General features: G+C 43.1%; 2 protein-coding genes across 4 annotated transcripts; both read left to right on the forward strand.

The window, feature by feature from the left end:
• The first annotated feature begins 310 nt into the window (after positions 1-310).
• LOC143015868 (transient receptor potential cation channel subfamily M member 2-like) lies at positions 311-10,064 on the forward strand. Of its 3 annotated transcripts, none has more exons than XM_076169983.1 (33): positions 311-635; positions 1,108-1,175; positions 1,525-1,693; positions 1,797-1,977; positions 2,081-2,247; positions 2,471-2,654; positions 2,775-2,836; positions 2,922-3,122; positions 3,203-3,305; positions 3,431-3,549; positions 3,655-3,984; positions 4,159-4,299; positions 4,466-4,595; positions 4,693-4,838; positions 4,977-5,089; positions 5,311-5,409; positions 5,724-5,949; positions 6,151-6,263; positions 6,355-6,487; positions 6,569-6,740; positions 6,927-7,107; positions 7,215-7,387; positions 7,548-7,680; positions 7,818-7,905; positions 8,008-8,092; positions 8,201-8,346; positions 8,439-8,503; positions 8,631-8,660; positions 8,756-8,842; positions 8,965-9,043; positions 9,129-9,239; positions 9,410-9,514; positions 9,588-10,064. In XM_076169983.1, exons 1-33 carry the CDS (start codon positions 576-578, stop codon positions 9,711-9,713), a joined length of 4,326 nt encoding a protein of 1,441 aa, XP_076026098.1. In that variant the 5' UTR covers positions 311-575; the 3' UTR covers positions 9,714-10,064. The 3 variants fall into 3 exon arrangements, with proteins under 3 accessions (XP_076026098.1, XP_076026102.1, XP_076026101.1); XM_076169987.1 differs by having other exon boundaries at positions 9,129-9,230; XM_076169986.1 differs by having other exon boundaries at positions 7,551-7,680.
• A 1,018-nt stretch (positions 10,065-11,082) lies between these two features.
• Positions 11,083-25,060, forward strand: LOC143015867 (transient receptor potential cation channel subfamily M member 2-like). Its single transcript, XM_076169982.1, is given in 34 exon segments — positions 11,083-11,266; positions 11,537-11,628; positions 12,216-12,289; positions 12,586-12,742; positions 12,841-13,021; positions 13,991-14,157; positions 15,266-15,446; positions 15,564-15,625; positions 15,711-15,911; positions 15,983-16,085; positions 17,069-17,187; positions 17,428-17,721; positions 17,861-18,001; positions 18,696-18,825; positions 18,923-19,068; positions 19,170-19,285; positions 19,462-19,560; positions 20,184-20,409; positions 20,527-20,645; positions 20,741-20,873; positions 21,509-21,680; positions 21,814-21,994; positions 22,083-22,264; positions 22,646-22,793; positions 22,909-22,996; positions 23,089-23,173; positions 23,280-23,425; positions 23,515-23,579; positions 23,696-23,725; positions 23,825-23,911; positions 24,034-24,112; positions 24,197-24,298; positions 24,461-24,565; positions 24,646-25,060. Coding segments are annotated over 34 exon segments (4,368 nt in total). The 5' UTR covers positions 11,083-11,235; the 3' UTR covers positions 24,772-25,060.
• Positions 25,061-26,091: the final 1,031 nt, after the last annotated feature.

Raw genomic sequence — 26,091 nt, forward strand, 5'->3', positions numbered from 1 at the left:
AGTATGTGCCACAGCACTGGCAGAAGTCTTCGCCGACATCTTTGATGTTTCCCTCACCATGGTGACTGTACTACAACTACTTAGTAACTTACTTAGCTTTTGTTACAGGACATTATTTTTCCTTTACTTTAGAATACACTCTGAGATACTGCTGCATTGAGACTTGAACGTATGTGGAGGTGCAGCAGATTATGATAGATGCTTGAATCTGAGAGGGAGGGAGGTATTATTGTTCTGTGGGGGCGGAGCCATTTCACAATGACATATAACCAGGGAAATAGAGCGTCTGTGTCCAATGAACATCATGAGGGAGTTGCGAAACGTGATAACTGAATGAGTGGTTTAGTATGAACTACTGGAAATAGATTCATGTGCTCCAGTTGGGCTCAGTAGAGGGAGGGAAGATAATGCTGTGCAGGCCACATGCAAATAAGATAAAGGCAGAAGTCAGAATATGAAAGTAGGAGATAACTGCTCAGATGCACTCTCCTGTTCTCTCTTCAGCCATCTTCATCATGGAACAGGAATAGCAGCGGAGGATTTACACTGAAATCAGACTTTTATCCCTTACAGAAATGCTTCCTAAATCAGGCAGCAATGTTCACCTAGCAGAAAAGGATTCCTTTATTCAAAAGGTGAGACTTTGGTCGGACTTGAGGCTTATTGTCGGCTTATATCCAGAGGGGGAACATCTCCATTACTGCACTTTTTTGGCTCCCTGATATTGTCGTGTTGTTGTTGTTACTAATACTACAAGGATTAAGTAAAAGTGAAAGTACACGAAGAGGAATAATCACTGCTTTACAATGCTACTTCTCACACATGTGGTGACAAATGATCATGTTGTCATCCTGCATCTATTCGCACACATAGAGAGATTCACCATCTTTTTTACCTTGTCCATATTTGACTTGATTCAGTTTGACAAGGTTCCAGGTGACGTTTTTATCCTGTACAACCGGTTTGGATCACACCCAAGCTCGAGCTGTGTCCTTGACATGCTTCCAACAATACTCACCCTCATACCTGTTCGCCTGCAACAATCAAAGCTATAGTTCTGTTTTGTCACTGAACTACTTCCGCATACCTGTTCCCCACTCTTTTCAGGGCTTTGTCTCCTGGATCAGGAAGAACATCCGGAAGAGGGAATGTGTCTTCTATGAAACGGGCGCCAGGTAGGATTTGCTGTTGAGTTTTAGCGGTGAAAGTCTCAGCAAAGTCAGCCAAACGCCTGAAGTCCAAAACACTACATTAACACTTTCATTCCTGTGGGGAGGTGCGTTCTCTGGGCAATAACAATAACTATCCCCCTTTCTTTCTCTTCCATTTGCCCAGTGCTAGAATGCCAGCAGTGGGCAGCCTGGGTTGGGTTCTTTATTTCAGATAACCTGGAAGTCCTCTTTATCAATTTTATTTTGCTCTGCTTTTAGACATCATTTCTATTTTAGACCCTTAGAAGAAGAAAGAAGAAATGTCTCCTGGCCCTTTTGGTGAACAGAAAGCATTGTTTTGTTTCTCCACTAGAGAGGGGATATGTAAGTGTGGCTACCCTAAGACCCACCATGTGGACGAAGCCATCAAGTCTGAGGACCACACAGAGGAAACGTGGAACAAAGACGGACATTTCCGCGAAGTTCCAACTGATGCTTTTGGAGACATCACTTTTGGTGGTTTAGGGAAGAATACCAGCAAGGTAGAGCACAACACTTTTGATCAAAACAACAGAAACTGTTCATGCATATATGTTTATACTTATAGTTATGTCTCTGTCTCTCTGTATCAACATCCATTCTCAGTATGCACGAGTATCCACTGACTCCCAGCCTGTGATACTGTACCAGCTACTGACTGAGCAATGGAAACTCTCGCCCCCAAACCTGTTGATCTCAGTAACTGGAGGATTCAAGAACTTCTACATGAAGAATCACCTGAAGAAGATGTTCCGCAGAGGCCTTGTCAAAGTGGCACAGACAACAGGTCATTTCAATTAGATAGAAACAAATGGAAATGGGGGAAATCATCAATAGTTGTAGTATTTCCCATAGTGGCTCCAATGACTCACTTCCTGTGTTGTATGCAGGCGCCTGGATCATCACTGGTGGCACCCATTCAGGTGTGATGAAGTATGTGGGGCAGGCTGTGAGGGATTATGCCATGAGCAACAGCACCACACAGTCCCAGATGGTAGCCATTGGAGTGGCCACATGGGGAACGGTTCACAATGGGAATGTTCTGGTGGATCCACAGGTAGGATCAACACACTCTTTCTGGCAATATTCATCACATGCATCCCTGAGTGATCATATTGTGATCGTATTAAGATCAGGTGGAATTCATGTTTGCCAAGGCTGAGCAAGTGCCGAGGCCGGGTGCAATCAGATCCTGCGTCCTACACACATCTCATCAATCAGACGCTTTCATTTGATGTCTGATGTTTGATGTTTCTCTGCTTTCTCCACCTCATTCTAAGGGTTGTTTCCCTGCAAACTATGAGATGGATGTCCAAGGTCAGGGACATCTGTCCTGTCTGGACAACAACCACACCCACTTTCTGCTAGTGGACGATGGCACGATCGATGGTTGTGGTGGTGTGGAAATTGAGCTGCGCGGTCGCCTGGAGAAGCTTATCTCTCAGCAGCCTCTTGGAAACAAAGGTTTAACTTACCTGATGCATTGTCTGCAAAAGCTGCATGTCATTGTAGATAACACCTGAAAGCTTTCACCTTGTATCTGTTTGTAGTATTGATTTGGTTTTGTTTTCTATTGTCCTTCAGAGAGTGGTGTGACAATACCAGTGGTGTGTGTGGTTTTGGATGGAGGACCAGGAACTCTCAATGTGAGCCCTCCATTTGCTGCCAAACCCTCCTTCTCTCCCCCTCACTCTCTGTCTGTCTCAGACTGTCCCCTGTGTCTCTTTGTAGACCATCTACAATGCCATGCTGAATGGGACGCCGTGTGTGATATTGGAGGGATCGGGCAGAATAGCAGATGTGATCGCCGAGGTAGCAATACTGCCATTGAACAACGTCACCATTTCCCTCATTCATCAGTTGATGAAAAAGTTCTTTGGTATTGCGTATGAAAAGTTCTCCGACTTCAATATCATAGAATGGACAAAGAAGGTAGATGAACATTCCTCTTGAAGTGTTGCTGGAGTCACACTGCACGTTCTAAATCTTCACAATCAACACTTTGTGTCCAGATTCAGGACATCATCAGGATGCCTCACCTGCTGACAGTGTGCGGAATAATTGAGGGCAAACGTGAAGATGTAGACGTGGCTATTCTTCAAGCACTATTCAAAGGTGAAGATTGATTTCAAAAACTGACTGGAAGCTGCAAACATTAACAAAGCTCATGCTCATTCACTGAGTGTAAACCTAATGAACATAGTGATATCAGGTAAATATGGATGTGCTTCTCTCCTCAGCTTCAAGGACCAGCAAGTCAGTGGGAGCTGGATGGGAGAGGCAGCTGGAGCTGGCTATAGCCTGGAACCGGGTGGACATAGCTGAGACTGAGATCTTCACTGAGGAGAGCCAGTGGAAGGTGCGTCGTCCCTTTTACTGACTTCCAGCTATGACAATACAGAAAACATCCCATTTTACATAGCAATCAAATTGTGCTCATTGTACTGTGACTTTCCTCCGCCAGTCCGCTGACCTCCATGGGGCCATGTTCTCAGCTCTGATTGGCCATAAACACCAGTTTGTGCGTCTGCTGCTGGACAACGGTGTGAGTCTCAACGACTTCCTCCAGAAGGACACTCTGAAACAACTCTACTTTAAAGCACCCAGCTGCTCCTTTCTTTGCATGCTGAAGAAGAAGGCTGAAAACATGGATCAAGGTCTTGATCCCACAACTCTAGTGACTCTTGTGTACAAGGAAGTGCAGGAACTGCTGGGCAGCTTCATCAAACCCCTTCGCCCTCCTTGGGCAACCAGAAAACGCAACAGCAGATCTCGGGATGAGACATCGATATCAGTGAGTTACAAAGAGCACTGAGCTGTGATTACCCTTCATCTATGTGCTTGGCTTAGAACAAGGGAACATGGCCAGTTTGCGGAAAATGTATTGTATTGAAGTCACCCTTCATACACATACACTGTTAAGTTATAAATAATGTGGTATGCAGTGCTTTGTGTCACTTTTCCTCAGCTGCAAGGAACAAATCAAGAGGGTTCTCAACGTCCCCTCATAGAGGACACTGGTGAGCCACGCAGGGATCCAGGGAGAGACCTTTTCCTTTGGGCTGTCATCCAGAATAACAGGGAACTGGCTGAAATTGCCTGGGAGCAGGTGATCAAAGCTAACCCATGTGCTTTCCTGTATAGATGTACTGTATACTGTATATGTATCCAGTGATGTCTCCTACAACTGACATTTAAAGTATTTACAAGTAAAAAGCACGTGTGCTAAGGGAAAGACAAGGTCTCAGCAACTGTGTCTTTATCTGTGTGGACAGTGCGGAGACTGCTTGTCTGCTGCTCTGGCAGCCAGCACGATCCTGAAGAAAATGGCCGAAGAAGAAGATGATGAAGATGAAGCAAAGGACATGCAGAAACTCGCCAATCACTATGAGAAACATGCCATAGGTATACTTCCATAGAAAAAGTGAAGGGGTTTGGGTTTTTTACAAGATGAACCATGACCTATTTTTGTATGTGTCTTGTTACATTTGTGTTCTCCCAGGTGTGTTCAGTGAGTGCTACGACTGTGATCAAAAGCGAGCTCAGAGGTTGCTGGTTCGAACTTTGCCATCTTGGGGAACGACAACGTGCCTCAGGCTGGCACTGGAGGCTGATGCTAAAAGCTTCGTAGCTCAGTCAGGAGTCCAAGTATGGACACTCTCAATTTTTCACGCACCTATCTCTGCAGAAACATAATATAAATGGACTTATGCAATATTATATGGAACTGGGGTGAACAATACTGCTAAGGTTGTGTAAAGGTTTGTTGAAATCTCAATCTTCCAGGCTCATCTGACTCAGATCTGGTGTGGTGAACTTGCAGTGGACAATCCTGTGTGGAGAGTAATGATCTGCATGCTCTTCTTCCCTCTTATCTACACTGGGTTTCTGACTTTCAGGTGAGTCCTACCTGCTGTCAAACTGACATATTTCCCAGATGATAGAGGGTTAAATCGGATTCTACAATAAACCGTATTATGACACTTTTTTGGTGGGGAGTTTTATGCTTTATATGTTCCGGTTTGTACAGATTTGTATACTCTATACTGCATGTGATGCTACTACTGCTACAAGTTTATCTAAATATTTTCAATTAATTCTATTATTTCATTTTCCCTAGTCGTGATAAGGTCATCCAGAGAGAGGCTCGGAACAGTGAGGAGATGAAGAACATCAAGGCAGGAACAGGAAGTAAACTAAGAAGAACTTATAAAGCCCCGTAAGAAATTACCCTTGTTCTAAGAGGAGCTGATCCTCAACACTGTTTTCAGGATTAGACAAACAAGTAAATATGCAGCTTCCGAAACTTTTACATTCATAAGAAACGCCACGGCAGTTTCCTAAATGCCCAGCCAGCAACATCGTTACCTAAAAAATAATGCAGGCCAACAACCCCAGTGGGCTAAATGACAGTCACACCCTCAAATAAGCATCTTCTCAAAAATACAAGCCCTAAACTCACAGCTGCTGTTGCTGCTACATGACTGATTTCATGGAGCAATGTGTTGAACCTCTGACCTCTGCTCTTCTCAGTGACCATGCCAGTCTGCAGCACATGAAGCCTCTGAGCTGCTCGTCCAGACTGGCCGGTTTCTACAGCTCTCCCCAGGTCAAGTTCTTCTGGAATATTGTGTCGTATGCCGCTTTTCTCCTGTTGTTCGCTGTGGTGCTGATGATGGACTTCCAGCCGACGCCCTCTCCACGGGAGGTGGTGTTCTATATCTGGGTCCTTTCTCTGGTCTGTGAGGAGCTCAGACAGGTGGGACACCGCTTATTGAAAAGTTTGATTTTTCAAATTTACATTTTCATTTAGATGAATACATTTGGTGATGTTAAATCTAGTGGTGTTTATTTTAACAATTTGCTTAGCTGTGTTTCTGTGTTATAAACGTAAAACGGAGCTGATATTGGTCAATTGCTGAGGGTAAAATCCCAATCTAATCTGTCTCGCCAATATCAGCTGTTTCATGACCCTGATGGGCTCCGTAAGAAAGCAATGATGTACATCCAAGACCTATGGAACATTCTAGATGTGCTATCCATCATCATCTTTATAATTGGTCTGGTGTGTAGGTAAGTTTCCTTACACTTTTCACATTTCAGGCCATTGGAAAGATCCCCACCTGCTGTTTCTTCTCTTAACCACCAAGCTTTTGTGTTGTAGGCTGATTCCTGAGTTCTTCTACACGGGTAAGATCTTCCTCTGCATGGACTTTGTTGTCTTCTGCCTCCGTCTCATGGCCATCTTCACTATCAGCAAGACCTTGGGTCCAAAGATCATCATGGTCAGGAGAATGGTGAGAGATTTTGTGCTTTATTTTATTATGCAAGATAAAGTTGTGTTTCTAGCTTGTGACCGTCGTGTTTCCGTCCTGCAGATGAGGGACATTTTCTTCTTCATGTTCCTATTGGCTATCTGGATGGTTGCGTACGGTGTAGCCAAACAAGGGATCCTCATCCACAATGAGACGCGGCTGGGCTGGATCTTCCGTGGGGCTGTTTATGACCCTTACCTCATCGTATTTGGGAACATCCCAACAAATATTGACAGTAAGAGGAGATTGAAAATGCAAAAAAATTCTGCACATGTAAAACATGTCGTTTTTGTAATGTCTCTTTGCTGCGTCAAATAGTATTATTAATAGCAGTGGTCAGTTTTTGCTTTAAGCCACAGATTTAAGCACCATTATTTCTTGCTTTTACTCAAATGGAAATATCTGTCTTTGTTGTTTGCAGATGCATTTTTTGACAAAAACGCGTGCAGCATGAATGGCACAGATCCTCTGAAACCAAAGTGTCCTGTGCTGAGTGGAAACCATATACCAGCCTTCCCAGAGTGGCTCACCATATTCCTACTCTGTGTCTATTTGCTCTTTACAAATATTCTGCTGCTCAACCTGCTCATAGCTATCTTCAAGTGAGTCCTCCTCATCTTAATACAACCATTTCTTTGTCCTGTTATAAGTAAATATAGTTCTTCACCACTTGATGCTATTCCTTGTCCCTGTATGCACTCCCGTACAGCTTTACATTCCAGGAGGTGCAGGACAACACAGACACAATATGGAAGTTCCAAAGACATGAGCTCATCAAAGAGTACCATAGCCGCCCTGCTGCCCCTCCTCCTTTCATCCTCCTCATCCATGTTTACCGCTTTGTTAAGTGGTGTTGTCCGTCGCGCAAATACAAAGAGTTCAGTAAGTAATGGATTTTTCATTTCGATCTATGATGAAAATTCAGAAGCTCACTCTGCAAGTGCTTTGAAACACTCAGGGTTCACCGTTATGTCCTCAAGCATCTACAGGCTGTTTTTGTCCTTTTAGACTATGTACCAATCTGTACCTTCCTCTTTGTTAGAAGAAGAGTTCTCTCAGCCAGAGGAAGAGGAGCTGTTGTCCTGGGAAGCCTTGATAAAGGACCAGTACCTGCAGTCAACACAGCTGGAGCAGAGCCAGAGTTCTGAAGGACGCATCATAGACATAGCACAAAAGTAAGATCCTACAAGCAATGAATACAAAGTAATGAATAGAAAGGCAGCATAACAGGACATAAATGAAAGGTGTACATCAAAATGTACTTTGACTGTGAAACAATGTGTGAGTTATGGGTTTCCTTTTGTTTGTGAAGCGTCACCACTATAACCGATCGACTGGAGAGGGAAGAGCAGGGAAGCTCTGCAGCCATAGAGAAAAGACTCGCTCGGCTAGAGGAGCAGGTTGTGATCTGATTTTTGTACTTAAAGCAGAGCATGATGCAGAAAACAGTCGAAACAGTGTGGGAATGCCTCGTGTCTATTTACTTAAATTTGTCTTGTTAGGCCAATCAATCAGCCAAAGCCCTGCAGTGGATCATGGACAGTCTGAGATCTCTGAATGATGCAGCAACAGAAGCACCAATCCTTCGTAAGATACTGAATTACTGGTTCTGTATCATCAGTCACTTACATATCATTGTTATGTTTTCATAAATGTTTCGAAAGTACTCATCTCTCCTCTCCCCTCCAACATCAGTCACAGCAGACGGTGAGTCCTCTGAGGGTTTGAGAAACATGCCAGAGAAAAACAAGGGCGGTTTCCACATCAGCGCACGTCAGTGTCAATACCCCAACACCAAAGTTGTGCGTTTTCCTGTGCCAGAGGAGAAGGTGCCATGGGAGGTATTTCACTTTAACCCCTCCTTAAACACGACAGAGACTCCTCAGATTGTCACTGAGTTCAATGATGAATGATTTCTAAAACTCCTCTCCAGGTGTGTTTCACCTCATACATGCCTCCCCATTATGCCTCTGAAGACAGTGGAGACCATGTAGATGGGTATGTTTACTAACTGAAACCAGTTGAAATCCTGCTACTTTTGTAGCAACTTTTAAATTAAATTAAATTAAAATTTTACTTATGTTGCTGAATGACTTGTCTCTTTTTGCAACCTTTCTCCTCACAGATCAGAATCTGAAGCCTTGGATAATTACAGGTATGAAAGCACACATCTAATAGCCCTCACAGTAAGTAACCAAGCATGTCTTGACGTCTAATATGGATGCGGTTTCCTCTAACTCCTGGAAATAGAAATCCTGGAGGGAGGACCGGCATGAGGGGGCGAGGAGCACTCAGCTGCCTGGGCCCAAATCTGAATGTGGACCTTGTGCTCACACGGTAGGTCTGCACAAATGTTTACTGTGATCATAAACATGTTGGACTACCACTTTATTACATCATATTTACATTACATTACATTACGATCATATGGTCTAAGACTTTGTGGATGGATGTTTTAGTTGGCGGGACAGTAAGAGATCTGTGTTGGAGTTTCTGGCAGTTTGGGACGAGAGCCAAGCAGCCTGGGCTTTACCTGGGGTGAGTCCAGATGTTTGTTCACCTTAGGGGCTCTGCACTTTAAACATTTACAGATGTAGTAAGTTATCCTTTCTGATACCTTCAGGGGCCAGTCCAGTCTGGGGAGAACCTGCCAGTGATGCTCATGAAAGTGTTGGACCAGAAGCTGTATGAAACAATTAACACAAACATCAAGGAGGGAACAAAGGTAAAACAGGTTGGGTTTAGTTGAAACTCTAGCTGTTTGTATAACTGTCAATGCCATTGACAGACATCAACCATGTACATGGACTGTTAGAGGATAGATTCTAACCTTAAGCCAATCTTTCTTTGATTTGATTACACTTGGTGAAACAGGCAGTAAGTTGCAGGCTTGTTGTGTTTTAGGTGTTTGAGGGTTATGTGGATGACAGCAGGAACACAGATAACGCCTGGGTGGAGACCACCGTCCTCACCTTTCACCTGGACAGGACCAGCCCCTTTATGGACACGGTCTGCACATTTTGTTATTATTGTTAAGCCATTTTTAAACTAGAATCTAGATCTAATGTAAGGTCTCTCCTAGGTGGCTACCAGTCATGGCTCATCGCAGACGGTTCAGTGGCAGGAGGTCAGCGGGAAAGCACAGCTTTGCTCCAACCAAAGAGACAACCTGCGCCTCATAGCCAAGCTGCATCACAGAAAGTTCTGAAAGTGAAAGTGCTGTGGCTCAAACTCTGCAGCTGTGGGAGAATCCTGTACACAGAGCGCTCCTGTGAAAAAGACTGAAACTAAGACATTAATGCCAAATGATTAACTGCTGCTAATTATTGGTGAACATGTTGCACTAATATCCTCAGATAGTAAAGCAGGTGGAAAAATAAAGATCAGGATCTCAAAGTGATCCCTGAGGATCCCTAACTCAATATGAAAAGCCATTGCCAGTTGGTGTTATAGTGAAGGAATGCATGTATGCAGCTGGAGAGACTCTGATAGATGGAAAATAAAAAGGAATTGAGGGGAGAGTTGAGAGTATCTACATTAAAGCCTTTTTGAGCTTTTAGTATTTGTTGGTTTTTCCCAAATGAATATGACACAAGTGTGCCTCCAGTACTTCACATTTCATTCATGCATCCAAAATAAAAGGCACGTTCAATGCAGTTTTCCATCTGTCCAACAAGTGGCAGCATTGCGCTTATAAACAAGGCCAATACACACAGACATTACATTACATTACGATCATTTGGCAGACGCTTTTATCCAAAGCAACTTACATTACATTACCACCCTTCGCAGAGGGGGGAGCAATTGAGGGTTCGGTGCCTTGCTCAGGAGCACCTCGGCAGGGGCTCGAACCGGCAACCCTCCGGTTCCCAAGCGGAAGCACTACCCACTGAGCCACTGCCTGAAAATAACACTGATCATAATGAAAATGAATCTAATCCTAATGAAGATGAAAATACATACACATCACAATAAGACAAATATGATGACACTGCAAACTGTTCTGATATCAGTAAAAAGAAACAAGCTCTGATCCCACCGGAAACACTTGAAGACTGCAATTAAAACACAAAATCATCTCACTGAATAAATCTAAACAATCTGATCACACTCAAGATAACTCTGATCACACCAGAATCATGATCACTCTTACAAATCACAACCCTAACCCCAGTAAAACAGCCCTGATCAGTCGAAACACATCTCGTCTGGTATGTGTGCTGTTTATTTTGGACCTGATGTGATCTGTCGGTCTGGCTCACGGGCCGGATCGGTTTGCGGATTAATTAAGGGAAGTTGGATAATTTCTCACGGCACACCTGTCAATCAGTGTGCCACGGTACAGCGGTTGTAAATCACTGCCCTTGATGAATGCTCTGGTGTCGCCTGGCAACACCTGCTGCACAAATACCTGGCTATGTTTGAAGTTGTGAAAAGCAGCACTCCCTCTCAAGCTGAACACCAGAAACCACTTCATGTTGTTGCTGTCATTTTGTCACGTAAAAGGAGGCATGGATAAGGGTATAAAAAGGTGTGTCAGTAATTTTTTTCAATTGTCAAGATGGCGCTCATGGCTGTAATGTGATTCTTCCCTGTATAACAGGTTATCATAGACAGATATGATGCCTCAAGCTGAAAGCGAGGGAGGCTTATTATGGCTCTATGAGGGAGAAGCCATTTCACAACTCCATGAAAGCAGGGAAGTATAGCCGCCGAGTCCAGTGAAGATCATGGCGAAAAACCTGTTAACTGAATCAGTGGGTTAGTATGGACTAGTAAGGACTTCTATTGCAAATAGATGGATTCTTGTGCTTCAACTGGGCTTAGTAGAGGAAGTGAAGATAATGCTGCGCAGGTCAAATATCAACAAGATAAGAGCAGAAGTCACAATATTAAAGTTCCAGGCTGTGCACTTGCTTAGCATTCATTCGTTCTGCCACTTGTCTCTTCACTCATCTTCAACTTGGAACAGGAAGGGTTCTGCAGGGAGGAGCAGAGGATTTTAACTGATATCAGATTTTTCCACTACAGAAATGCTGCCTAAATCAGACAAAAGATTCCACCAAATAGGCCTGGTTGAGCAGGATACTAAATTAGAACTGGAGCGACTCATTTCTCCCAAGGTGAGTCTCTGCTTTTTGTAATATACCGACTGTAGTGATGAGATGTGTGAAGATTTGGGGATTCAGAAGCACGACATTTCCATTATAAATCAATATTTTCAAAATGCTGTTACATTCATGAGCTCCATAGTTTCCTCCCTGTTATTGTTGTGTTGTTATTACTGTCATTGATGTGAAAGCTTCAAAGCAACATGAATCATTAACCAAGTTCAGATACAGCATAAGTACATACCTGTGTAGAACATAAACTGTTTATTGTTATAGATATATATCCTGAATATTGTACTTTTAGGAGGGAGAGTTTCTGTGTTTCATTAAACATGAATCAATTGAAACCTTTCAGCATAGATTCAATTCAAAACTTCAGGTACATACAATGTCAATAATATTCAATAGTCCAGTAAATAGTTTAGATTTTATGTCATGAATCAGTTATCAACCACATTTCACTTCTTTTAGTGATGCATGTTCTGAAATGAACTCTTCCATATATTGCGGTTCAAACCAGCTGCGGTGGAAGCTTGTTCACACTCTGGCTTTGAGCAGCTTGGCCCTCTAAGCACCTGTCTGTCTCCCCCTTTTTTCAGCACTGCACCTTAGCTTCCTGGATCAGGGAGAACATCCGGAAGAAGGAATGTGTCTTCTATGAAACGGGTGACAGGTAGGCTTTGCTTTTGCGTTTCAGCGATAGTCGTATAGCAGATTATCATAGACGCACAGGAGAGTACCAGAGAACCTGGAAGTCCCCCTTTATCATTCAATTTAACTTAGCTCTGCTTTTGGAAATCATTTGTATTTCAGACCCTTCAACTGATTGAAAACCCCAGTACACTTAATCCACTTGGGTTTAAGTGTAATGGGTAGTATCTGTCTTACTGATCTCACAGACTCTGTGCATCTTGATGTCTCCTTGCCATTTTGGTGAACAGAAAGCATTGTTTCTTGTTTCTCCACTAGAGAGGGGATATGTAAGTGTGGCTACCCTAAGACCCACCATGTAAAGCATGAGGACTTCACAGGGGAAACCTGGGATAAAGACAGACATATCCGTGAAGTACCAACTAATGCTTTTGGAGACATCAGTTTTGTTGGTTTGGAACAGATAACCGGCAAGGTAGAGCACCAACGATGACTTATAATAAAAACAACAGAAACTATTTATGCATGTGGTTTCATACTTGCATTTATGTCTGTGTTTCTGACCATTCTCAGTATGCACGAGTGTCCACAGACACCCAGCCTGAGATTCTGTACCAGCTACTGACTAAACAATGGGAACTCTCGCCTCCAAACTTGTTGATCTCAGTGACTGGAGGAGCCAAGAACTTCTACTTGAAGACCGGTCTAAAGAACATGTTCCACAGAGGTCTCATCAAAGTGGCCCAGATAACAGGTCAGCTCAATTAGAGAGAGAAGAGAATGTCAATGATTATCCAGAGAACCCTCCCGTTTTACATGCACCTATTGTCCTCTGGGGTCAAACTGCCCCAAAATGTTTGACTGTTATTTAAAGCATATAGTGTAAATTTTCAATTAATTTAATAACACCTTTAGTCTGACTTCAGTCCAACTCATCACCACAATTTTTTTCCTTTCAATTTGGAATTTAGGGCTAAAAGGTCTTGTTTACATAAAATATACCCTATTTTTGAGTTCTTTAAAAATTTAATATGATCTTTACTATTTGACATATACCAGAGTGGAATATGTCAAATTTTAGTGAGGGTGCTGTTTTTGTATTTTTTGAATGGCAGCCCATACTAACACCCATTGTCCTCTAGGGTCAAATTGACACCAAACTGTTATTTAAAGCATATAGTATAAACACCTCTTGTTGTTGTCCCATTATTAAATAACCATTGCTTGACCACACACATCAGACATCCCAAGATCAAAGATGTGTTGAAAAGCAGTATGGTGTGACAATTTGCCCCAATTGCACCACAAGGTAAAGTATAAAATTCAAAACACCCAAAATTCAATCAAATTACTTCAGATTTCTTCTAATCAGGAAGAGCATCATATCAAACAACCCCTATAATTTTCAGACCATTTGATGAAAGAAAACATATTTTATCAACTTTTTTGGTCCTTGGGGTCAAATTGACCCCAAGCACAATACGAGGGTTATTCATGCAGTTACAGTACTCGTGTGTGTGTGTGTGTGTGTGTGTGTGTGTGTGTGTGTGTGTGTGTGTGTGTGTGTGTGTGTGTGTGTGTGTGTGTGTGTGTGTGTGTGTGTGTGTGTGTGTGTTTCAAAACAACCAGACAGACGGGTGATGGGTGATGGGTGAAATCATAGTCAATGGTTCTAGAGTTTCCTGTAGTGGCTTAAACGGCCCTTTTCCTGTGCTGTATGCAGGCGCCTGGATCATCACTGGTGGCACTCATACAGGTGTGATGAAACACGTGGGCCAGGCTTTGAGGGATTATGTCCTGAGCAACAGCTCTACAAAGGCCCAGATCGTTGCCATTGGAGTGGCCACATGGGGGACCGTTCACAACAGGAACGCTCTGGTGGATCCACAGGTAGGAACAACACACAGGGCGTCTCTTTGTGTGGCAATATTCATCACGTGCACCCTAAGTGATGATATGCAGGGAAGATGCCTTCATATTGCAGATTCAAAGCCTGTATAGTCTGGATGTGCTGCCATTTATGGGTTTTTTGGGGTGTTGTAGGTGTAATTACTTTATCAAATATTGCTATCAAAAATAAAATAATAAAAAAATAATAACTTTAATAAATTAAAGTCCTTGGGGAACCACCCCTTGTTGGCAGGGGGACCAAGATAGCAGATAATTGACCTAAGCCTCAAAGATTCACCATAAATCTCAATTATCAATCAAAATTATTTAATTAGTATTTAATTAATAAGTTGCGTTGAGTCCAGTTGGGGGCCTTCCAGGAGGATTTGGCAGATTCGTGCACTGGTGAGGGAATCCCCAGGGCCTCAAATCTTCTGATCCACGTGGGGAGATTATGGAGTTCGTCGACAGGGAATTGAAGAAAACAGGAGGAAATCGCTTCCCTCCTTGTTCGCGATCAGGGTTCAGGTCGAGCAATCAAAGCAAAAATCTTGCCGGCAACAGTTGCAGAGGGAAAGGAAAAGTGTTCACTGAGACAAAGCTTTGGTCTTTGTCCAGGGTAGAATCAGGGAGAACCTCCTAACGTCTTCAAAGCAGCAACAGGAGAGGGTTAGCTGGGTTCGCTGAATTGGGAATATCCAGGGCACATTCCTGGGGTTCTGGTGTCTCCTTTCTGCTTTGAGTTGAGCTGAAGAGAAGTTGCTGTGAAGTTGGTGGGCTTTTTATAACCCCACACAGCCAAGGTGTGAAAAGGAGGTTGACCGTAGGTAACTCTGGGAGATGTAGTTCTTTTAGCCTGTTCTGTGACAAAGGATTCCGGGCACATGGCTTTATCAGAGTGGGCCATGCTGCCCAGGCTTCAAAAATGTGTTATAGGCCTCACATATTTACAACCTCAAACCTGTGTAAGCCCCCCACAGTGTTTTGTGAAGACAATTAGAAAATGGACTTGAATGCACTCTCAGTTTAAGGTGGGATTCAGTCTGGCAAATATTGATGAATTAGCTGGATGTCTTTCCTCCATCTCCTTTCCTCACCACATTCTTAGGGTTGTTTCCCTGCAAACTATGAGATTGACGTCCAGGGTCAGGGCCATCTGTCCTGCCTGGACAGCAACCACACCCATTTCCTGCTAGTGGACGATGGGACCCACGGACGCTATGGTGTGGAGATTGACCTACGCAGTCGTCTGGAGAAGCTTATCTCCCAGCAGCCTCTTGGAAACGAAGGTTTAACTTATCTGTTGCATTGTCTGCAAAATCTACACGTCATTGTAGGTAACACAGGAAAGCTTTCACTATTTTATCTGTTTGTCTGATTTGGTTTTGTTTGTTGTTGTCCTTCAGAGAGTGGTGTGACAATACCAGTGGTGTGTGTGGTTTTGGATGGAGGAACAGAAACTCTCAATGTGAGCCCTCCATTTGCTGCCAAATCCTCCCTCTCTCCCCCTCACTCTCTGTCTGTCTCAGACTGTCCCCTGTGTCTCTTTGTAGACCATCTACAATGTCATGCTGAATGGGACACCGTGTGTGATATTGGAGGGATCAGGCAGAATAGCAGATGTCATCGCCCAGGTAGCAGGACTGCCGTTGATCAAAGTCACCATTTCCCTCATTCATCAGTTGATAAAAAAGTTCTTTGGTCTTGAGTATGACAACTTCTCCAACCTCATGATCATAGAATGGACAAAGAAGGTAGATGAATGTTCCTCATTAAGTGTTACTGGAGTCACACTGCACGTTCTAATTGTCCACTTTCTGTCCAGATTCAGGACATCATCAGGATGTCTCACTTGCTGACAGTGTTCAGAGTAAGTGAGGGCAAACATGAAGATGTAGACGTGGCTATTCTTCAAGCGCTGCTTAAAGGTAAAGATATTGATTTCAATTACTGACTGGAAGCTGCAAACATTAACAAAGCATTAAGTATAAATACATGGAAAGACTTTGCCACCAAAACGAGCTCTCAGAACATAGATCAGAGAGATCATGTTCCCTCTTAGAGGAATGAACTGGACGTGGATATCAGATGAGTTGAGATCAAAACCCAAAGCAGCATTTTCTTGCAGATATTTTCGCTTTTAGACTGCTTATTAGAGACATTGATAGCCACACAGGTAAGGAGATCCAAAGTGCTTTTTGCAGGCTCCCTCCTCATCTTGCAGGTTTGGAGTGAGACCAATCACATAACCACAGAGTGATCTGAAGTGCATCATAACAAAAGGATTTTAACACAGCGCACACTCACATTAGAATTCTGATTATGTTGATTTATCACTCAAGAATTAAAATACATTACCATAGTTTCCATCTATTAGCTTCATGAATATTGGATTAGCCACTGAGTTATAAAGCATTTCCAGGCAGCAGGCGGCTGTATTCTGACATCTCCTCCCCTTTCATCACTGTGGTCACAGAGATCTTTGCGTTTGCTCCTCATAGCTGCTGGTTTACATCACCACAGCTTATCTTATGTTGCCTCATCATCCTGGTAGTTTGTATAATCAGCAAGAATTTATATGTGTAATTACAGTGACCATAACCCTGTACACAAAATGGAATGATTCTTCATAAATATAATTCACAATTCCTTTTCTCCTGGGCCATATTTTTGTACAGATTTAGCCATAATCCAACCTGACTACCTGTTATCTTTGAACTTTGTAGGATCCCTATTTAAGTTTAAGATAGAACAATATAACCCATCTGTGGTTAATTAATTGATGAATCTTTGTGCTTTTTATCTATAGCCACTCATCCTAGAATAATCCCTGAACCTCTGCTCATTCACTGAATGTCAACCTAATGAACATAGTGATGTCAGGTAAATCTGAATGAGCTTGTGCCCTCAGCTTCAAGAACCAGTGAGTCACTGGGAGGTGAATGGAAGAGGCAGCTGGAGCTGGCTATAGCCTGGAACCGGGCGGACATAGCTGAGACTGAGATCTTCACTGAGGAGAGCGAGTGGAAGGTGAGTCGTCCTATTACAGACTGAAACTACACATCTAGAGCAGCAGCTATCAGTCTCAGACACAGGTGTGACAATAAAAGGCTCCTCTCCTTCACTCTACTGTTAAGATAAGATAAAGGAGCATGATGGACTGACTGTGGTTCACATTTTGACCACAAAGACTGACGACAGAAGTGCTCTTGACTCTGGGCTTTAATTGGTTTTACAAAATGATCTCATTGTACTGTGACTTTCCTCTAGTCCGGTGACCTCCATGGGGCCATGTTCTCAGCCCTGATTGGCCACAAACACCAGTTTGTGAGTCTGCTGCTAGAGAACGGTGTGAATCTGAAGGAGTTCCTTCAGGAGGAGAACACTCTTAATGAGCTCTACAAAATACAACCCAACTGCTCCTTTCTTCGCAAGCTGGCTAAAAGGGTAGGGCAAGCCACAGACATCTCCATGACTCATGTGTCTGAGGAAGTACGCCACCTGCTGGGAAACTACACCCATCACCTCTACCCTCCACTCCCTCTGGAGGATACTTCTGTGTCAGTGAGTGACAAAGGGCATTGAGCTGTGTAAACGCTTCGTCTATGTGCTCTGCTTATAACTGCCCAAACCTATCCATCCTTCATACAAACACACCCACTGTGTTCTTCAGTATTCAGTGCTATGTGCCCTTTCTCACCAGCTGCCAGGTAAGTGTCAGGTGGATTCTCAACGTCCCCTCAGAGAGGACATCGGTGAGCCACACAGGGATCCAGGAAGAGACCTTTTCCTTTGGGCTGTCGTCCAGAATGATAAAGAGCTGGCTGAAATTGCCTGGGAGCAGGTGATCAAAGCTAACACCCTAAAACTATGTTCTACATATTTAAATTCATTTTACATGCACTTTCCTGTACAAATGTCCTGCATGTGTATCCAGTGCTATCGCCTACAAAGGACAATGTTTCCAAAACAAAACTGCTTCCCGAGTAGATAAACCGGTCGAAACCAAAAAAAATAAAAGTCTCAATAAAAAGAATTCTGACAGTAAACATGTTGCAGATGATGCAAACTTATGAAATGAGTGGAAACATTCGTCGGTTCACCTGCAAGACACCAAAGCCATGGGCTCAATCAGCAGCACCTTCACCTCTTCACATCACTTCACTGTCCTGACAAAACCAGGTCCTAGCATCAGACTGAGCTGAGCCCGCACAGTTCTAGGTTTGAGGTCTAAGTTATATGCGACTCTAAACAGCAACAAAAATCATCTTAATTATTCTGAAACTGTAAATATTACCACATGAAATCAAAATGGAGCAATGAGTAACCAAAACAATTCCAAAGTGTCTTCTGTTGACTTAAATTCCCCACACAGATATAAAACATTCAGTGTGTATGACCATGTTAATCATTGTCTCTGGGTGCAAACATGTTTCAATGAAACATTCTGATCAGCATTAACATTGTGCATAAACATACAATATTGTATATGATAGGAGACAATGTCCCAGTATCTGTGTCTTTATCTGTGTGGACAGTGCAGAGACTGCATGTCTGCTGCTCTGGCAGCCAGTAAGCTCCTGAAGAGAATGGCTGTAAAAGAAGACGATGAAGATGAAGCGGAGAACATGCAAGAGCTCGCCAATCACTATGAGGAACATGCCATAGGTACACTTCTGTAGCCATGATGAATGGGTTTGGGGGTATTATGAAATGAACATGGACCTGATTATGAAAGAGTGTTCTTTTATCTGTGTTCTCCCAGGTGTGTTCAGTGAGTGATACAATTGTGATGAAGAGCGAGCTCAGAAGTTGCTGGTTCGAGCTTCCCCATCTTGGGGAAAGACGACGTGCCTCAGGCTGGCACTGAGGGCTCATGCTAAAAGCTTTGTAGCTCAGTCAGGAGTCCAAGTATGGACACTCTCAATTTTTTTACGCACCTATCTGTGCAGATAACATAAGTTTTTTTCAAGATTGAGATTTCAACATTTGTTGATTTCTCAATCTTCCAGGCTTATCTGACTCAGATCTGGTGTGGTGAGCTTGCAGTGGACAATCCTGTATGGAGAGTAATGATCTGCATGCTCTTCTTCCCTCTTATCTACACTACTGGGTTTCTGACTTTCAGGTGAGTCCTACCTGCTGTCAAAGCTGACATATTTCCCAGATGATAGAGGGTTATATTAGATTCTACAGCAGACAGTATTGAAACGTAACGGGGTGTTTTTTTGCATTTTTTATAAATGCGTACATTTGTATACTCTTACGTGTGAATTATTGTGATTATTATTTGATTTTCCCCAGACGCGATGAGGTCTATCAGAGGGAAACTCAGAAGAGTGAGGAGATGAAGACCATGGAGACAATCACAGGACGTACGCTGAGAACAAATGATGAAAACCCGTAAGTAACTAACCCTTATCTTAACAAGGGCTCTTTTCTGGATTCCCAAACAGAGCTGTGTTACATTTTAAAGATGGTATTTGTTTTTAATTTTCTCTGGGTGCTATTTTTCCTAACGAGCTTCATTCAAATCTTGTATCATTTTAGGATTTTTTATCATTTTAACTAACGAGCAGAAAGTTAACATCACAGTGCATTACTCTTCACAGTCATACCTGAAAATAAGCATCGTCTCAAAAACACAAGCCCTAAGCTCACATCTGTCAGGGCAAAGTGCGGCTACATCGCTAATTTCTGCTTTAGTTTCAACTGGACTGAAGAGAGGGAGACAAAGGAATTAATGTTGACTGGGACCTAGGGAATGTGTACAAGGAGACGAGGAGACGGATATATCCTGTACAGTCCGGTTGTTTATTGTTGAGTTGTTGGAGATGACTAGTTATGTTGTATGCCAAAGTGAAACATCAGTGCTCGATGATCTCGTTGGCACAGTTTCCACAGGATGACATTATACAACAGTGCAGGCAGCTTCAGAACGCGTTATAGGCCGTGGGGCTTATTCACATTTTCATAAGTTGTCACAAATGTCACACGTGTTTATCCTCTGCCCCTGCTCTCCTCAGTGACCATGCCAGCCAGCAGCCCGTGGTTCCTCTGAGCTGCTGGTCCAGACTGGTCGGTTTCTACGACTCTCCACTGGTCAAGTTCTGCTGGAATAGTGTGTCTTACTTCGCCTTCCTCTTCTTGTTTGCTGTGGTACTGATGATGGACTTCCAGCTGCTGCCCTCTGCAGGGGAGTTGTTGCTTGACATCTGGGTGTTGTCTCTGGTCTGTGAGGAGGTCAGACAGGTGAGACACTGCTGGGAACATCAACGAAAGCACACACACAAATCAGCATGTGAAATAATATTATCATCACCACACTGAATCTGCCTGTGATTCACTGATCTGCCTTTCCATTATCAGCTGTTTCATGACCCTGATGGCTTTGGGTTCCACACGAAAGCAAGCATGTACATCCAAGACATATGGAACATTCTAGACGTGCTGTCTATCACCATCTTTATCGCTGGCCTGGTGTGTAGGTAAGTTTCCTTCCTTCAAGAAAAACATTTCAGGCCATTGGAAAGATCGCCACATGCTGGTTTTTCCTCTTAATTGTCAAGCTTTTGTGTTGTAGGTTGATTCCTGAGTTCCTCTACCCGGGTAAAATCCTCCTCTGCATCGACTTCATTCTCTTCTGCATTCGTCTCATGGCCATCTTCACTATCAGCAAGACCCTGGGCCCCAAGATCATCATGGTCAGGAGAATGGTGAGAGGCTGGATGAGAGTGACATTGGATAAAATATTCTGGCTATTACATTTGTTTTATTGTTTTTAAGTTTGTGGAACATAGTGCTGCAACTGGTATGTTTGATTTAAGACAACATAACCTCTGAGACAGCGTGTGTTAACTTTCCTCTAGCAATATTCATCGTTTGTGTTTGTTGTTCCTACAAAGAACAATGTGGAAACCTGTAAAGATTTCCTCCTGCAAAGCCTATAGACTGTTTAAGACTTTGGACACAATATAGATTTACATACACTGTACAATTTCCATCATGTTTATTGTGTAGTAAAGGTGTTTGTGTCGAACACTGTCAAAGTGTCAGAACCCACAGGTCACAAACTGCCTTTTGATGCATGTTTACATCAATATGTAAAACATGTGAAGGAATCTGGTAAAATTCCAGGCTCCTCGATGAGAGCCTGTCACAGTGTTGTTGAGAAACACTAACTAACACTCACCCTGACGGCTCCTGATGTGCAGGTTAACATCAGTGTATAATATATGACGTAGTACAGTCCATACAATCCAAAAAGACCCCCTGAACATGATCTGGATGATGTCTCCTTTTTATTTGTTTGCTGTTTCTAGCTTGTGACCGTTGTGTCTCTGCCCTGCAGATGATGGATATGTTCTTCTTCATGTTCCTGCTGAGTATCTGGGTGGTTGCGTACGGTGTGGCCAAACAAGGGATCCTCATCAACAATGAGAATCGGCTGGACTGGATCCTCCGTGGGGCTGTGTATGAGCCTTACCTCATCGTATTTGGGAACGTCCCAACAAATATTGACAGTAAGAGGAGATGGAAAGTGGTTTCTGCTTTCCTGCTTTAAGTAGTATTTTTGTGGTCATGTTTTTGCCTTGAGCCACCATTATTTATTGCTTTAACTTAAGTATCTTTAACATTTCTCTTTGTCGTCAACAGATGCAAGGTTTGACATAAGCTTGTGCAGCTTGAACGGGACAGATCCTATGAAACCAAAGTGTCCTGTGCTGAATGAAAACCAAACACCAGCCTCCCCAGAGTGGCTCAGCATATTGATGCTGTGTGTTTATTTGCTCTTTGCCAATATTTTGCTGCTCAACCTGCTCATAGCTATCTTCAAGTGAGTCCTACTCATCTTTATTCAACCATTTCTCCATCCTGTTTAAAGTGAATATACCTTTTTAAACCCTGTATGCACTCCCATACAGCTTTACATTCCAGGAGGTGCATGACAACACAGACAGAATATGGAAGTTCCAAAGATTTCAGCTTATCAGAGAGTACCATAGCCGCCCTGCTGCACCTCCTCCTTTTATCCTCATCAGCCATCTTTGGCACTGTGTAAAGAGCATGGTGCTGTCCTGGCCTAACGTGAAAAGAAAAGAGTTCAGTAAGTCAGTTTTTTTCAACCAGTGTGTCGCGCGCGGCACACTAGTGTGCCGTGAGAGATCGTCAGGTGGCCGTGGGAAATTATCCAACTTCACTTAATTAGTCCGCGAGCCGATCTGGTGATCCGAAAACTGTCCGAGACAGACTGGCCAATCGCAAATTTTGAGGCCCCCGGCGAAATTACGATTTGGGATTTTTTTCATGTAAAGACGTTGCCTTGGCTCAAAAAAGGTTGAAAACCACTGTAGTAAGTATTGGATGTTTAATTTAGATCTGTGGTGAAAATGGAGAAAATCACTCAATAGTAGTTTGACTAGTGAGGTTTACCATTATGTCCTCAAACAATGTCCTATTTAACAATCTGTACCTTCCTCTTTGTCAGAGGATGAGCTCCCTCCGGCTCAGGAAGAGGAGCTGTTGTCCTGGGAGGCCTTGATGAAGAACCAGTACCTGCAGTCCAGCCAGGGAGAGCAGAGCCAGCGAGAGCAGAGCCAAAGTGTGGAGCAACGCATCATAGATATAGCACAAAAGTAAAATCCTCTACAAATGTGTCCCAGGCTGACAATGAATACAAATGGTGTACATCAAAAAGTACTTTAACTATTATACAATTTGGGAATTATGGATTTTCCTTCGTTTCCTGAGGGTCACCACCATAAACGATCGACTGGAGAGGGAAGAAGAGGGAAGCTCTGCAGCCATGGAGAAGAGACTCTCTCGGCTAGAGGAGCAGGTTGTGATCTGATTATTGCACATTGAGTGGAGAAAGCGGTCAACACAGTGCAGGAATGCCTCACGTCTACTTATTGAATTGTGTCTCCTCAGGTCATCCAGTCAGCCAAAGCCCTGCAGTGGATTATGGACAGCATGAGATCTCCAGATAATGCAGCAACAGAAGCACCAATCCTATGTAAGATACTGAACTACTGGTTCTGTATCATCAGTCACTTAGGTATCATTATCATCTTTTCACAAATGTTAGAAGAACTCATCTCTCCTCTCCCCTCCAACATCAGTCACAGCAGACGGTGAGTCCTCTGAGGGTTTGAGAAACATGCCAGAGAAAGACAAGGGCGGTTTCCACATCAGTGCACGTCAGTGTCAATACCCCAACACCAAAGTTGTGCGTTTTCCTGTGCCAGAGGAGAAGGTGCCATGGGAGGTATTTCACTTTAACCCCTCCTTCACCACCACAGAGACGACTCCAGATTGTCACTGACTACAATGATGATTTTTAAAACTCTTCTCCAGGTGAGTTTCACCTCATACATGCCTTCCCATCACGCCTCTGAAGACAGTGGAGACCATGTGGATGGGTATGTTTACAAATGGAAACCAGTTGAAATCCTGCTACTTCTGTAGAGACTTCAATTTGACTTATTTTGCTGAGAATTACTCACTGTATCTCTTTTTGCAACGTTTCTCCTCACAGATCAGAATCTGAAGCCTTGGATAATTACAGGTATGAAAGCACACGAGGCGTCTAATAGCCCTTACAGTAAGTAACCAAGCATGTCTTGATGTCTAATATGAATCTGGTTTCCTCTAACTCTGGAAATAGAAATCCTGGAGGGAGGACCGGCATGAGGGGGCGAGGAGCACTCAGCTGCCTGGGCCCAAATCTGAATGTGGACCTTGTGCTCACACGGTAGGTCAGAACAAATGTTTACTGTGATCATAATCATGTTGGACTACCACTTTATTACATCATATTTACATTACATTACATTACGATCATATGGTCTAAGACTTTGTGGATGGATGTTTTAGTTGGCGAGACAGTGAGAGATCTGTGTTGGAGTTTCTGGCAGTTTGGGACGAGAGCCAAGCAGCCTGGGCTTTACCTGGGGTGAGTCCAGCTGTTTGTTCCCCTTAGTGCTCTGGACTTTAAACATTTACAGATTTCTTCAGTTATCCTTTCTGATACCTTCAGGGGCCGGTCCAGTCTGGGGAGAACCTGCCAGTGATGCTAATGAAAGTGTTGGACCAGAAGCTGTATGAAACAATTAACACAAACATCAAGGAGGGAACAAAAGTAAAACTCTATAGCTGTTTTAATAACTGTCAAAGCCATTGACAGGCATAAAACATGTACAGGGACTATTAGAGGACAGATTCTAACCATGAACCCAATCTTTCTTTGATTTGATTACACTTGGTGAAACAGGCAGTAAGTTGCAGGCTTGTTGTGTTTTAGGTGTTTGAGGGTTATGTGGATGACAGCAGGAACACAGATAACGCCTGGGTGGAGACCACAGTCCTCACCTTTCACCTGGACAGGACCAGCCCCTTTATGGACACGGTCTGCACATTTCATTATTATTATTAAGCCATTTTATTTGTATGGTATTCTTATTATTTTACAAGGTCTGTCTCTCTTAGGTGGCTACCAGTCATGGTTCGTCGCAGACGGTTCAGTGGCATGAGGTCAGCGGGAAAGCACAGCTTCGCTCCAACCAAAGTGACAACCTGCGCCTCATAGCCAAGCTTCATAACATAGAGTCCTGATGCTCAGAGTGCTGTGGCTCAAACTCTGCAGCTGTGGGAAAATCCTGTACACAGAGACTAAAACTAAGACATTAATGCCAAATGATGAACTGCTTTTAATTATTGGTGAACATGTTGCACTTATATCCTCAGATAGTAAAGCAGGTGGAAAAATTTAAATCAGCAACTCAAAGTGATCCCTGAGGATACTTACTCAATATGAGGGGGGAGGGGAGAATTGAGATCTACTGTATTGATTGAGCTCTACTGTATTGATTGTGAGTTATATAAACATAAATGTCAGTATCTACATTAAAGCCTTTTTGAGCTTTTAGTATTTGTTGGCTTTTCCCAAATGAATATGACAAAAGTGTGCCTCCTGTACTTCACATTTCATTCATGCATCCAAAATAAAAGGCATGATTAATGCAGTTTTCCATCTGTCCAACAAGTGGTAGCATTGCGCTTATAAACAAGGCCAATACACACAGACAACACACACAATCAATCAAACCAAAACCAATGCTGATTACACTGATAATAATGAAAATGTATCTAATCCTATTGAAAATGAAAATACATAATCACAATAAGACAAATATGATGACACTGCAAACTGTTCTGATATCAGTAAAAAGAAACAAGCTCTGATCCCACCGGAAACACTTGAAGACTGCAATTAAAACAAACAAAATCATCTCACTGAATAAATCTAAACAATCTGATCACACTCAAGATAACTCTGATCACACCAGAAACACGATCACTCTTACAAATCACAACCCTAACCCCAGTAAAACAGCCCTGATCAGTCGAAACACATCTCATCTGGTATGTGTGCTGTTTATTTTGGACCTGTTGTGATCTGTCGGTCTGGCTCACGGGCCGGATCGGTTTGTGGATTAATTAAGTGAAGTTGGATCATTTCCCACGGCACACTTTTACGACCAGCGTGCCGCGGCACAGCGGTTGCACTGCCCTCATGAATGCTCTGGAGGCGTCGCCTGGCAACACCTGCTGCACAAATACCTGGCTATGTTACAAGTTGTGAAACGCAGCACTTCCTCTCAAGCTGGACACCAGAAACGACTTCATGTTGTTGCTGTCATTTTGTCACGTAAAAGGAGGATCCAAGGGCATGGATAAGGGTAATTATGAATCATACCTTCATATGGACGTCTTTAAGGAGCTCCTGTCCTTTCCACTTGGGAAAAACAATAGAAGTGAAACAAGTGAAGGTATGTGTGGACTACAGTACAATGATAAGACTCCTGTGAATCTGACATGTGACTTAGTGTGTAAATCACTTTTTTCAATTGTCAAGATGACGCTCATGTGGTT

The sequence above is a fragment of the Genypterus blacodes genome, unplaced genomic scaffold, assembly GCF_046128005.1.
Source record: "Genypterus blacodes isolate CSIRO-AG114 ecotype Tasmania unplaced genomic scaffold, CSIRO-AGI_Gbla_v1 ptg000214l_1, whole genome shotgun sequence".
NCBI lineage: Eukaryota > Metazoa > Chordata > Actinopteri > Ophidiiformes > Ophidiidae > Genypterus > Genypterus blacodes.

Coding starts and splice junctions, on each gene's coding strand:
- LOC143015868 (XM_076169983.1), top strand. CDS start 576: ATGCTTCCTAAATCAGGCAGCAATGTTCACCTAGCAGAAAAGGATTCC. Junction 4,596..4,692: donor CTATGAGAAACATGCCATAG/GTATACTTCCAT, acceptor GTGTTCTCCCAG/GTGTGTTCAGTGAGTGCTAC. Junction 7,388..7,547: donor GCGCAAATACAAAGAGTTCA/GTAAGTAATGGA, acceptor CCTCTTTGTTAG/AAGAAGAGTTCTCTCAGCCA.